Raw genomic sequence first — 13,644 nt, forward strand, 5'->3', positions numbered from 1 at the left:
TTCTTTTTAACTCTAATAAATCTAGGGATAAAAGCATGCCTTAAAGAGCTATGCCTTTTTTATATACTAAATAGGAAGGTGTTTATAGAATTTTATATAGATAATATCCTTACTGCCTACTATAAGAAAGATAAAGCTTATTTCCTTAAAATTAAGCGCTAGATTAAGGCTAAGTATAAGTTATATAAAAGGGGAGATGCTAAATAGTTCTTAAGGATTAAGATTATTAGGAATTGCATAAAGTGTTTAATCTATCTGTTTTATAATATATATTTTAAGAAAGTTATATAATAATTTAATTTTATAAAAGGAGACTAGAATCTAGAGATTCCTATTCTTATAAAGGAATATAAGAAAAACCTAGAGATAGCTATACTTTAAAAGATTAAGCTATATTAAAGAAAGATTAGCTTTACGCTTTATAGCATAATTATAATCTAACTAGACATTATATTTATAGTATTAATACTATCTTATTTCCTTATAAATCTATTAAAAGAATATGCAGATACTACTAACTAGCTTATCTACTATCTTTATATTAAGAGACACCTTGCTATTTAATATAAGGGTAGTAGGAGAATAAAGGTCTTAAATACCTTAAGTAATACTTTATTTAGTAATAATTTAAAGACTAGGAAGTTATTATAAGGATATCTTATTTTCCTATTTAATAGCATTATCCTTTAAAATATAACTTAGTAAGCCATTATTAGTATAAGTATAATAAAAGCTAAGTTAATTATATTAAGTTAAATAGTAAGAGAGACTATTACCTTATAGCACTTTTTTAGGTAAATTAAATTTAACCTTAAGGTTAACTAGAATATTAACTATAATAATTAGTAAACCATTTGCCTTATAATTAATCTAAGCGCAAGAATTAATATATGCCTTTACTATATAAATATCTAGAATATATAGTTAAGGCAGGAATATAAGCATAGCTTTATAAATATTATTTATATACCTATTAATAAGATGCTAGCTAATAGACTTATAAAGGCTTTGCCTTATTAGCGTTTTAAGTATTTTATAAAGCTTTTAAAGCTATATAACCTTAATAAGAAAGGAGCAGGCAATTTATAAAAGATATAAGGAATAAAGTAGCAGAGTAGGCTAGTAAAAATAATATATAAAGTTAATTTAAATAAAATAAAAACATTAATAGACTAGGCTTTTAGCAACTAGCGCTTACTTATAAAAAATATACTTAGCTATAGTCTTCTAGGCCTTCTTAGCCTTTATCTTCTTATCCTTTACCTTAGTTAAATCTAGCGCTATATTCTTATTATTTAATATCTTAAAAAGGAGGTGCAGGGCTGCGTAATAAGTATTAAAAGTCTGCTAGTTTATTAGCATTTAAGTATATAATTTAGGAGGAAAAGAGATATACCTTTCTATCTAACTTTTTAGCAGTATGCTTTATTTATTAAATAAATAGTACTAATATAAGATAACTATATATATGCAGTTAGTAGATTATATAATTAAATAAAAGGAATTAAGCTTATTATAAGGGATAATAATATAACCTAGCTATATATAGCATATAGCGCTAAAAGCAGCTGCTAGCATTAATATAATAAGAATAGTTAGGCCTTTAGCCTGCTAACAGGGCCTAGATATAATTTTTATAAACAGGATCTTATTAAGCTAGGGGTATAGGATTAGTAAAAGGACCTGCAGCTGCGCAGGGTTTTAAAGTTATTATTATTTTCTTCTTTATTTAAAAATAACAGATTAGTATAATAAGATTAGATAAAAGAGATAAGATAAGATAAATAATACTAGCAGGCTGCTTGCCTTTAGATTTAGCAGAGGGCTTAAGGGCAGCAGTCTTTTTAAAAGGCATAGCAGTAGTAATAATAATAATAATAATAATAATAATTAAAGAAGAAGGAAGTAAAAATAAAGGATTAAAAGCTTATTTATTTATTCTAGAGCTTTTTTTAAATAGCTTTACTTTATAAGTATAAGGGCTAATTATTCCTTTATTATTTACTGCACTATGCTTTATAAATAAAGCTTTTATTTACTTTTCCTTAATAATATAACTTTATATATTCTACTGCTATTTTTAATATAAAGGAGCTTATAAATAGTGGCCTAAGCATAGGCTTTAATAATAAGGTTATTAAAGGAATGAAAATATTAAGGATTTTATTATTTAGTTAAAGGGAATGCGTTTATAATACTTCCTTTAACTAGGGGGTGTGTAATATTCAGGAGCGCTTAAAGGCAACTAGCGCCTTTAGATTATATGCTTAGGAATATAAATATAAAGCCCTAGAATGTGGGTAAATGTATTTAGCTAGCTATAACAGTATTTTTCCTTTTTCTTCCTCTTTCTAATATAAGGCTATTTAAATAATCTTATTTTTGGCCCCAAATCGTCACACCTAGACAATGGAGAGATGGTTGCCCGATCTTGGAGGTTTGGGGGGAATAGGCGGGGGGACCTTCTTTTGATGCCTTTTCCTCCCCCGCATTCTGAAGCTTGCTCTGTGGGGTCAAAGGAGATATTTAGGGTTGATGGCTCGTAGATGCCGATAGCCAGGTATTGTAAGAACGGAATGGTTGTCTCGCATGGCTGACGATGTTGTCGTGAGACTCTTCAGGTCCGTGAGGGAACAGAGGCGCTTAGGAGAAAATCCCCCACGTATCGAGTGATGACAAGCTATTCCTCCAACACACTGGCCTTTGGAATACGGCGGTTTGCAATCTTCGTCGCACAGTGTCGTCACGGCCAATGGCTTGAAAGCGGACAAAGGAGCCAGCGTCGAAGCCGTCGCGCAATGGTTCAACGGCGACTAAACTCGCGGAGAAGCTGGCTCTTCCTCATAGGCTGCCGCCCTCGCGCCGTCCGATATCCATGCTGACGGCTCGTGAGTCCAAGTTCTTGTCGCTAGCGAGGCTATGTGGAGCGTCGTCTGCGTACTATCAAGAGTAGAGATAGTAGATTGCTCGCGCGTACCACCTTGCCGGTTCGAAGTATGCCGTCTATACGACGGCCAAGCACCTGTCATTGTGTCACTCTCAGATTATATGTAGATGCCCAATGCCGGATAAGGCATGTCATGCAGCATACTGCTCTAGCTTCTACGTCAAATCTCCCAAGTCATGAGCTCCAAGTAACAGTTGGCTTCAGCTGATAGTGGTGTTTTGAAGCAAACTACTTCATGATAACCCAAACTCATCAGCCTCTCTTCCATCCTCAGTAATGGTCGAACCAATGACCATATCCAACCGCCCATGAGTGTGCTTACACGGAACAACCGAGCCGTCATAGTCTCTGCACCACGTGCTGAAACGCCATGTTGCCTGTTTCTAGAAGCCCAAAAACATGCAGGCCAGTATCTGTTATGTCATAGCTTCCACTCCCGGTGTGGCCACATCTCCTCACTAGGGATGCGCCACTGAAGCAGAGACGATGCGGAGGCTGGGTTATGAGACCCCCACCGAACTGCTTCACCGTTCTGAATCTGGATCTACATTGAGCTGAGGTGATTCAGACAGGCAGTTGGATGCCGATAGAAGCGGGATACGCAGATTGTCCACGTGTTGCCATGCCAGATCTCCAAGCACTGGCAAATGACTATACGTCGTCGAAATTATACGCTCGAGATCTGTGGGTAAATGGGGGGCTAGATCCCGTTTCAACCACCCTATTGGTGTTCCCTCCAACGTCTCTCTCATCAGCGCATATTGATCCATGGGTAAACTGCTTCACCCTGCTCTGGTATGAGGGAATGCTGTCGCCCCATCGAGCTTCCTCCACCCAGTAGCACAAAGTCCAGCTTATGAGGGAAGCCAGTTACCGTGGATCTGGGCGTAGCTTCTATTGCTCTACATCAGACCAGGTTTGGAAACCGCCAGGGATGTGATACTTGAACATAAATATCTTATTACCAGACTGGCGACAAGATATTGTGTGAATTCTTGCGGCGGCTGCACGAATACTGTCACTGCATTTGGGAGGATGCAAGAATCAAGGACACACTCAACCCCCCTCCCTCCCCTTTCCTCCCTTTTCTCGGGCCACCCTTTTTGGAACAACTGCTCCTCTAGTCTACCATGACTTTCCATCGCATCTATTTATTAAGCTCTTTGACAGCTTCGTCGTAGGCTTCTATTATAGGGTTGTAAAGCTCAGCCGGATCCCCTCCAGGAGTTCCGAAGTGTAGCCTTGCCGTATTCCCAAATAGAGCTGTCCTGATTCGTAAACAGAGGGGTTTGACGACGTCGAAGACTGAAGGGAACTCGTCCATGATCGCTTCAAGCCTATTGACGGTCATGTCGCCTTCCTTGGCGGCTGCAATATACTTGAAGCTGCCAATCTCCCACCTCCGCAACAGACTTTCCTTGGGCGGCTTCTCGTCACCGGCTAAGCCATTGTGCCATGACTGCCGCGCACACATCCATAGCAGGACGTAGAAGAACGACTCCAAATCGTGACGATAGGTGTGATCTGCCGTGCGCAGTACCTCCACAGCCATGAACTGCATCGTCCCGGTCTGATGGCGCGCCCCATTAGGGCCACTGTCCTTTTCTTTTGCCAGATCAAGATCGATGAGCATGCCTTTGAACCCATCGGCCACCTCTGGTTCGGTGATGATGATGTTGTTTGACGAGATATCGCGGTGCAGAATGTTGCCGGTTGTGTAAAGAGATTGATGAGCCTTGATTGCATCTCGCATCGACTCCAACAACTCCTTGACGGTTCCGAAGTCGCTGATGACGCGCCCAGCAGGGGAGACGACGAGACAGGAATAGATACTATTCTCCCAAAGATCCTCGCCGGAGGTATAAAGGCTCGGCTTAGATCTGCCTCCCAGGGATGCTCTGTTGGATCCGGTCAGGGTTGGTTTCTGGCTGCTAGACCGCCGCCTCTTGGATTCAGATGTGTTTTCGGGCGTGTGACCAGAGGACGACTTGCGCTTGGTGCCTGATGTACTGGCGCCTGCTGCGGTAGAAGGCAAATCTTCAAAGTGAAGAACTTCTTCCCTGAACCGATGAGGTTTTGAAAACTCCAAGCCTTCTCGTAGCGATGCAATGGTGGTAATTCGACGATGCGCCACTACCCTGGCCACTCCTCTGACACCTCGTTCTTCTGCTCGTTTCAGCTGTTCAACCTCCAGCTTCCGCTTGTCGGACGCCCACGAAAACTTGGCAACGTGACCTCCCCGGGTTCTATAGCACGTCGTACCGCGGCACACGATGGCTCGCTGCCTGACCATCGCCTTGTCGAGCCTGATCCTCTTCTCTCCGCCATTTGCATCGTCCAACGTAAGATAGCGATGCCCGCCTACCCGCTCCATGAATGTGTCCAAGCCCATGGCCTCGTCGTCCATCGTTGCGTACCCGACAAGGGTCCGCGCAAACTTATCTGGCTCATCGTGGATGTCAAACGGCCCCGAACTATAGGGACCGGAACGATCAAAGACCCAGACCTCCATCATGGAGGCGCAGAGTGAGAAGGCGTGGACGAACCGACGTGTGGGCTGATCAGCGAAAACATCTCTCACGTAGCGCGTAAGCTGGAGGAGATCAGCTTTGAACCTGCTCCTGTCATATGTCTTCCTTTGTTCGCCAACGACAAGGGCATTCTTGCACTCGAAAATGTCCGACTCCGTGGCAGGCGCTTGAAAGAAGATATCCATCCGGCCTTTCCGTTCCTTAAAATGGTTGGCAGATCTGGTCGTATGGAGTTTGTAAGGCGCATCGGCCAAGTAACGGCCCTCGAGTGTCTTGAGCCAGTTCCAAACCGGCCCTTCGTCGGCAGCAACAGGGAAGTCGGTCCATTAGCTGCCATTGTGTGATGCCATCAGGGCCTTGAGCATCGATTTCTGCTCCTGGCGCCATCCTTCGGGGTTGAAGATTTTTTCCCAGAACCCGCCAACGTTCCGAAAGGTACAATCCTTGATCTCGTAGAACAGCTCTGCTTCAACGATGTCGCGCGTTTCGCTATCGGCAAGTCGGCTCGAGCTGCTCTTTATCGGAGTGCCTCTGAACGTCGGGGCGATGCTCGACGGGGGGGGAGTCGCGGCGCTGAGGTTTCCAAAGGTGGTAAAGACAGCTTCCCACACGTCCACGTCGCTCTTTTTGTCAACGACGCAGCGAATGAGGGTGCGGAAATGGGCAGACCTCACAGAGCCTCCCCGGAAGAGTAGGAGTACAGAGAACAGCCTGCCAGCTACGTGACCACTGCCATCAGGAGCCTGGAGGTTGTAGGCAGCCGTCGATCCAACTAACGCGGAGAGAAGGGCGGCAATGACTTCCTGCCCTGGGCCATCGCCCTCGTTGGCAGTTGTGCAATGACTTTCGCGTGCTTCTCAGTCAGGCCCATTTCTGCAAGGTCAAGTGAGCCATGGTTGATGGCAAGGGAATGTCCAATGTTGGGTTGAGGGCGAGAGCGGGAGGAGGTGGATATTGGTGGTTGAAGGAGCAACGTAAACAGAGGAAGTCCATCTGTTGAGACCTGGCCCATGCAAGGGTGCGATAATGGACACCGCCGTCTGTTGTACACAAAATAAGGTAGGGTACCAAAGACAGGGAGTGAGTGGCTGTCTATAGCAGAAGATCGATTCTACTCTCACTCGCTGCTACTATCGCTATATCAGGCTACCTTACTCTAAGGATAAGCGACGATCTTGATCTTATAGATCGATACATAAAAGAAAGCCAAGTTTGTAGATTGAGATGAAAAAAAATATTACAGATAGATATATACAAACTCTCAACCTGCGTTTAGAGCCTGTATGCCCCAACTTCTATGCCACTCTATCCCTGTATCTACCTACGTATGTATAGTGGCTAATCAGCGGCGTCTTCTTCCACCCTGGTTACCAGGCAAACCATCTTGTGTCTGCTCGAGGACGGCATCGATGAACCTGTGCTCGAATGTCATCTGCCTCGCCATCCGTTGACGTCAAGATCTGGTTGTCATATCCTTTGCTCTTTACACGCACAACTTGTCTACGCGGTTGTCAGTTGGTACCTACATGTACCTTAGTCTTGTCACTATGGTAGAATTTTCCTCCAGTCCATCTCATACCTTCCATTATTTGGGACCTAGGGTCACCGATTCCTCCTCGCCCCGATATGGGAGAATGACTGGTGTGTCCCATATCAAAGTTCCTTCAGATATCATGAGAAATTGGATTTTCTCTGAAGGCATTCCCAAGGGATAGGGTTCAACTTCCTGAATGCAGAGTCAAACTGCACAATCTTCGAGTCCCACTGCCCATCACCCTTGTATCGCCGGCCAAACAAGGTCGCCTTTCCATTCGTATAGTCGGGCAGCGCCACGTTGACATTGTTCAGTCGCCGGGACGCCGGGACGACGGGCAAAGCATCCGCTGCCGCCGCATCTGGCAAGTTGCAGCTCGGCACAATGTCCCATCCGTCATACAAGCCTTCTTCTTCGATTTCAATGAGAGCGTAGCCCATGTTGATGACTGTGAAGCCGTCCCAGGCGCCTTCACGATGCGGGACATCTCTCAAGAGATCGAGAACCATCCTCCGGAGATTCGGCTGACGGCACTTTGCCAGTGCATAGTAGAGCGGCGGTATGAAGCCCATGTCGATGGTGAAGTTGATGTCCGGCTTGGTATAGCCTCGTACCCCGTACATATTCCTGATTGCTGTGCGCATCATGTCCCATAGATTGCAAGACTGCTTGATCAGCAGCGAAAAGTCCGGCAGATACTGGTCATATATCATCTCGTCCGTCCCGCGCAAAGCGGTAGCTGCCATGATCCTCGTCATGGTGTGGTAGAGAAGCAACATCGGCGTGGCAAACTTGCTGCGAATGTCGGCTTCGGTGAGTAATGCCTCGCGGCTCGCGTCCAGCGCACGAAGCCAGTGCATCAGCGCCGCCTCGAGACGCCCCTGGTTCTCGTATAGCAGCTCCGGGATGGGCTTCTGTTCTAGAACTAGACGACTGGCTTGCTCTCCAAGGACGTGCGAACCGTTGATGAGAGTATCCAAATGTTTACGCGCTTCTCGAAGGGACGAAAATGATAAAGGTATGTCGTATGTCTTTGACATGTCCGAATTTTCGCCCACAAACAGCAGATACGAAGAGACGTGGCCAAACAGCGCAATCTGCACGTTGAGCCGCGAGAATACTTCGACCAGGGTATCCTCGACCGATGCTGCGTGTGATCGTAGGATAATGTCGCCGTCAGAGGCAATAATGCCATCACGCCTCTGGATCTCGCGGAGGATGCGGAGACCGCTGCTGAGATGCGCATGCCCTGCTTTGAATCCCCCCCTAAGCAGCTCAATGCAGACAAATAGCATGCAAGTAATGAGGCACACCCGCAACGCCTCCTTATCAGAACGCTTCAAGCTCTGTCGTAAATGTCGAATCGCCTCGTTGTACTCAGTCAACGAAATGCGCTCCTCATTCTTATGTGCGGCCCCCAACGCCGTGACAGCATGCAAGACAGCCGGCTCCTGCTCACTCGCCTGCAGCACCAACGAGTCCCAGAAGCCGGATTCAAAGAGGCCGGGAAGCTTAGTGGTGGTATATCTCCGAAAGTACTCAAACCCGAGGCTTGCGGGCTGGCCGGCGATGCAGCGCCTCTGCGACATGACGACACCCGTCTGCAGGGTCTGCGTCGGCTTGCCACGGAGTGGAGGGGAAGAAGAAGAAGACGAAGAAGAAGAAGAAGCAAATGAGACTTTGCTGGAGCTACCGTCGGCTTTGTTGCCGCCGCCCCAGATGCCGTAGCCGTCGCAGACGCGGCCGGTTGAGAGGCATCGTTGGCACGCCGGTCGTCCCTCGTCACATTTGACTCGCCGCTTTCTGCTCCATATGGATTAGTGACTTGTAAAGCAATCTATCCATACTCTCATTCTATATTCATCACATCGCATTGGACAACTCGATACACACATACTTGCAAGTCTGGCACCCCGTCTTGACCCTCCGGCGCCCGGTCTTGGTTGGGAGGTGCTGTGAGATGATGTCAGGGTTCGCCATCTTACCACTGGACCATCCGAGAGATATAGAGTCACAGATCTGCAAGTGGAAGCATTTCAAGATGAGACCTAACGAAGACGCAGTTCATCGTTGGAGATGAACGAGTGTGAAGTGGCATATGGTGCTCCCCCCGATATCCCGACTCTCATCTGGTGTGGGACCGCCATCCCGGCTTACTCGTGGAGACAATCCCGGATCGAGTTTGATGGAGCGCCAAGTGCTTCTAAAAGGGTCATTGGCTTGCTCGGAAAGTCTGGATAGTGATTGGCTGGAGGCGGATGGAGCAGGGACCGTGTCAACTCGACTCAGGGGACAGTACAAGGAGAGGAGGACCCGGCCCGTCAACATGACTCTGATCACACAGAAGACCATATCCAGGTATAACCTTGTGATGTGTTATATAAAGATTTGTTTGTCCAAATTTATCAATTAGTTCATTATATCATCTAATAAGGCTATCATCCCTCCTCACTGCGAAGATCTGCTTCCATACCCCCCCCCCCCCCCCCCCCTCCCCATCTCCTTCAACAACTCACTGCTGTCCAAGCAACCCCTTGGCCCCAAGCTCCGTCTCAGTCCACTGCCACAGCTTCTCCGCTAGGCTCTCGTCGCGCGCAAGCTCGCTCGGCGTCCCAATCTTTGCATACGGCACGACATACGCCCCCGAATTCGCCCCCTTGAAGTCGTTGCTGGCAATGGCAAACAGCGAGGACCACGCGCCCTTCTCCTGCTTGTCCAGAACTCCAAGACAGCGCATGATGGGCGTCGCAGCTCGCAGGATGGCTCCAGGCGCAGCCCCCGTAGCTTGCTTGTTCAGATCGCTGGCCTTCCGGGTTAGCTTTCGATTGCGCCTCCATTACAACTAACTGAGAGCCAGCGTCTTTTTTTTTTCAAACTTACGTGTCGATATGGCCCGGATGCACCGCTGCGAACCAGATTGCTCCGTTGCCAGCTCCGACCGAAGCAGGGCCGTATCTCTTATTCAGCTGCACCGTATGCAAGATGTTGGCGAGCTTGCTCTGGCCGTATCTCATCATGGCAGACTCCTTCTCCAGCCCCGTGTCGTCGAACCGGATTCCGCCTGGCGGTGGGAACGCCGCGTGGCCGTCCGACGTAACGTTGACCAGGCGGACAGTTCCCTCGGGGCTTGACTGGGCGGTGGACTGAAGAAGAGGAAGAAGATGATGCGTGAGCAGCCAATGCGACAAGTAGTTGGTCTGCGTTGTGTCAATTCCCTCTGCTCTTGTTTTTTCAAGCTTGAAGTTGATGGATGCAAACCCACCTGGAATTGAGACTCATAGCCATCCGTCGTCAGAGAATAGGGCACGCCCATGATGCCGGCATTGTTGATGAGCCCATGCAACGCAGGCTCTTCAGCGCGCAACCTGTTCGCCGCAGCAATGACGCTCTGGAAGCTGGACAGGTCGAGCTCGAGGAAGTGAATGTCGGCGGACGAGTGCTTTTCCTGAATCTCGTGGATGGCAGCCAGCGCCTTGCCCTTGCTTCGAGCGCCCATGTACACTTTGGCGCCGCGGGTCGCCAACCCGATCACAGTCTGCTTTCCACTGGCATTCTTGTGTGAGTCTTGACAATTCATGAGAAAGTTGGGGTTAGCATGTCGACTTACATGCCAGCGTTACCTCCAGTCACGAGGTACACTCGCCCTTGGAGGCTGGGGATGGAATCGGGGGAGAACTTGGATGAAGGCATTCTCAGACTTTACAAGTAATGGCTCAATGGTTCAGGAAGAGGTGCGAATGGGGGTCTGTGATGGATTGAATCTTTCGGTTGACTCTCTTCTTCTTTCATTGTCAGTTGTCTATAGACTTCTCATACTTATATATGTTCCAATCTCCCTCTCTCGACCAGGAACAAGCATTCCAGCAAAGGGCCCCAAACACGCCGCTGCCATCGTTTGAGCCAGTTTGTCCGCTCCGCCTGATTCAACAGCCCTACCTCTCCGCATCCAACACAACCAGCCTCACGATCGCGACAACAAACCGAGGAAACGACAAAGTCGCCAACGCATCCTGCTGACTATCACGCTGCAGGTGACTAAGATCTGACTTCCTCGTGCTCGCCAGGCACTCTGGCTGGTTCTTTTCTTATTTCTCCGCAAGCCCGCCAAATCAGCTGCCAGGCTGACACTCGACTTCCAAATGGATATAGGCGGCCGCTTCACCTCGCAAAGTCCGACGGGATCTGCCGCTGACTATCGCGCTGCGCCTCAGCGGATATGATGCCGCCCAAAATGTCCGCCTATTTACGTAGACTATCTGCTTCTTATTTGTACGTTTGTTTAGGATAGTCTTGTGCTATTGGCAGGAGAGGGGGGTTAATTATCCTGCAAGTACGAAAGTAGTAATGACCATTGTCCTATTCGAGGAGATACAGTTAAGCATCGACTCTGCAATAGGTTGCTGACGGCTTCACAACCTCTTCCTCTTCTAGCATAACAGATGGCCCCTGCAACTCGGCTTACCTGACCAGAGTTGGAGCCAGAGCGTCACTTGCTGAAACTCGCAACAGACGGTACTTAACCAAAGGTTTTACTTAGTGACAGACTCGCATGCCCGTCAGCACTGATCTTCGTACTGTACAATGGGTTCATTGACATGTTGCGTTCTGATAGGACGCGTCCTGTTGTCGAAAGTTGCATCGCCACCCCATAAAACACAGCTTGGGTGGTAATCACGAGATGCTGTTGATATGCTAGCAGGTAGAACCCAGAGGTCATCGATTCTTCAGTATGTTACAAGTAAGCTCACTGAAACTGCATCAAAGACTCTCCGTTTCATCCATAGCGCACTTGAACATCGTCTTCTCGAAACCAGTCGTCTGCCACAGCCTCATCACTGGAAGCATAATTGACAATGATGCTCTTCGTTGTCGTATACGCATAATAAGCCTCAACACCATTCTCACTCCCCACCCCGCTGGCATTCGAAGCTCCTCCCCACGGGCTGCTCGGGTCGTTCCGGTGGTGCGTATTGACCCAGACAATGCCCGACTCAATCTGTTCAGAGACTCTGAAAGCCTGACTCAAGTCGTCAGTCCACAGCGCCGCTCCCAGAGCGAATTCACTATCGTTGGCCAGCTCGAGGGCTTCTTGTTCGCTTTCGAATTCAACCAGCACAATCACAGGTCCAAAAGCTTCTTCGCGCCAGATCTTGGTCTTTGTGATGTCGCACAACGAACTCGAGCCTAGAATAGTCGGAGGAAAGAAATAGCCCTTGGAAAGGTCGATATCGTCGAGCGCCGACCTGCCAGACAGCCTCTTGCCGCCACAAAGGACCCTTGCACCGTTCGCAACGGCATCTTCCACGAGATTCACAACGTTGCCGAGCTGCTTGGATGAGATGAGCGGACCCATGGAGGACTTTGAGTTCATAGGCGAGCCCATCCGCCGTGTGATGGACTCGGCCTTGCGGACGAGCTTCTCTTCCACAGCCGGCAAGATGCTCTTGTGGACGATGATGCGGGTCGCTGCGACACATGTCTGGCCGCTTGCAATGAACGACCCAAAGGCAACTCCATTGACGGCAAGGTCAACGTTTGCCTTTTCGAATACAACCAGGGGCGCCTTTCCCCCCAATTCTGCAGTAAACCGCGCCAGGTTGTTGCCAACAACGGAGCCGATTGCTCTTCCGGCAACAGTCCCCCCGGTCACGTCGACTTTGCGCACAAGGGCATGGCTCACAAGAGACCGTCCAGTTGTAGATCCGAAGCCTACCACAACGTTGAAGACGCCATCCGGAAGCCCTGCCTCTTTCAGGATCGGTCCCAGCAACAAGCTGGTCAGCGGTGTGAGCTCGCTGGGCTTCAAGACGACGCTGTTCCCTGCCGCCAAAGCGGGGGCAAGCTTCTTGACTGCAATCAGTAGCGGGTGATTGAAAGGCGTGATCTGGACGACGACGCCGAGCGGAACCCGTTCCAGCCAGTTGTGCAGCTTCCCCGTCGTTGGAAGGACGGGACGCTCCTCGGTGCGGAGGACGGCGGCGTAGTAGCGGAACCAGCGGACCAGCGACGGGACTTGGGCCTGCATCTCTCGGATTGCGCGGCCCGTCTGCTCGACCTCGGCCTTGATCAGGGTAGGGAGGTTTGAGGTGAGGAGCTCGGCGGCTTTATCTAGCACGTCGGCCCTGGCATGGCGAGGTGATTTTGACCAGACGCCAGACTTGAAGACACGATGAGCCAGTTGGATCGTATCGTCGACGTCTTGAGCTGACGCGGAGTGGCATCTGCAAGTGAACGGCAAGTTAGAGCACGACTCTGGGATTCAGAACGCGCAGCCCATGAATGATAAGGGAGGGATCCCTACTCTGCAATTGTTTCCGCTGTAGCTGGATTCTCAACGGCAAAGCTGCAATACAGTGAGCCTATGTCTCGTTCAACTCATACAGATACATGCAAGGTATGGATAGGAACCCTGACTTACAGCTCACCAGTGCCGGCCACTCTCTCACCCCCAACCCACATCATCAGAGCCTCTTCCCCCATCATCCTTTAGAAGCAACTTGTGAGTGTGAATTTGAAAGTCCCAAAAGCAGATGTTTCTACATGCGCACAAGTATTGCCGCATAGAAAAAGAAGATTGACACAACTAGGTAGGTACATGTAGTTGAGAGCTTATCAAGATACTGCAGCCAGCG

General features: G+C 48.5%; 4 protein-coding genes across 4 annotated transcripts; all 4 read right to left on the minus strand.

Annotated features, from left to right (window-relative positions):
• Positions 1-4,094: 4,094 nt before the first annotated feature.
• Positions 4,095-6,349, minus strand: TRIREDRAFT_106939 (uncharacterized protein; the record flags this gene model as incomplete). Its single annotated transcript, XM_006965059.1, has 3 exons — positions 4,095-5,773; positions 5,918-6,196; positions 6,256-6,349. 3 exons carry the CDS (start codon positions 6,347-6,349, stop codon positions 4,095-4,097), a joined length of 2,052 nt encoding a protein of 683 aa, XP_006965121.1.
• A 1,073-nt stretch (positions 6,350-7,422) lies between these two features.
• TRIREDRAFT_60665 (uncharacterized protein) lies at positions 7,423-8,992 on the minus strand (the record flags this gene model as incomplete). Its single annotated transcript, XM_006965060.1, has 2 exons — positions 7,423-8,811; positions 8,906-8,992. Coding segments are annotated over 2 exons (1,476 nt in total), but the record flags the coding sequence as incomplete, so codon positions are not given.
• A 532-nt stretch (positions 8,993-9,524) lies between these two features.
• On the minus strand, positions 9,525-10,702 carry TRIREDRAFT_60739 (uncharacterized protein; the record flags this gene model as incomplete). The annotated part of the gene is made up of 4 exons (XM_006965061.1): positions 9,525-9,813; positions 9,893-10,209; positions 10,275-10,557; positions 10,620-10,702. 4 exons carry the CDS (start codon positions 10,700-10,702, stop codon positions 9,525-9,527), a joined length of 972 nt encoding a protein of 323 aa, XP_006965123.1.
• Positions 10,703-11,786: 1,084 nt separating this feature from the next.
• On the minus strand, positions 11,787-13,492 carry TRIREDRAFT_60835 (NAD-dependent aldehyde dehydrogenase; the record flags this gene model as incomplete). Its single annotated transcript, XM_006965062.1, has 3 exons — positions 11,787-13,233; positions 13,314-13,355; positions 13,431-13,492. 3 exons carry the CDS (start codon positions 13,490-13,492, stop codon positions 11,787-11,789), a joined length of 1,551 nt encoding a protein of 516 aa, XP_006965124.1.
• Between the last annotated feature and the right edge of the window lie 152 nt (positions 13,493-13,644).

Source organism: Trichoderma reesei (assembly GCF_000167675.1).
Source record: "Trichoderma reesei QM6a unplaced genomic scaffold TRIREscaffold_8, whole genome shotgun sequence".
NCBI lineage: Eukaryota > Fungi > Ascomycota > Sordariomycetes > Hypocreales > Hypocreaceae > Trichoderma > Trichoderma reesei.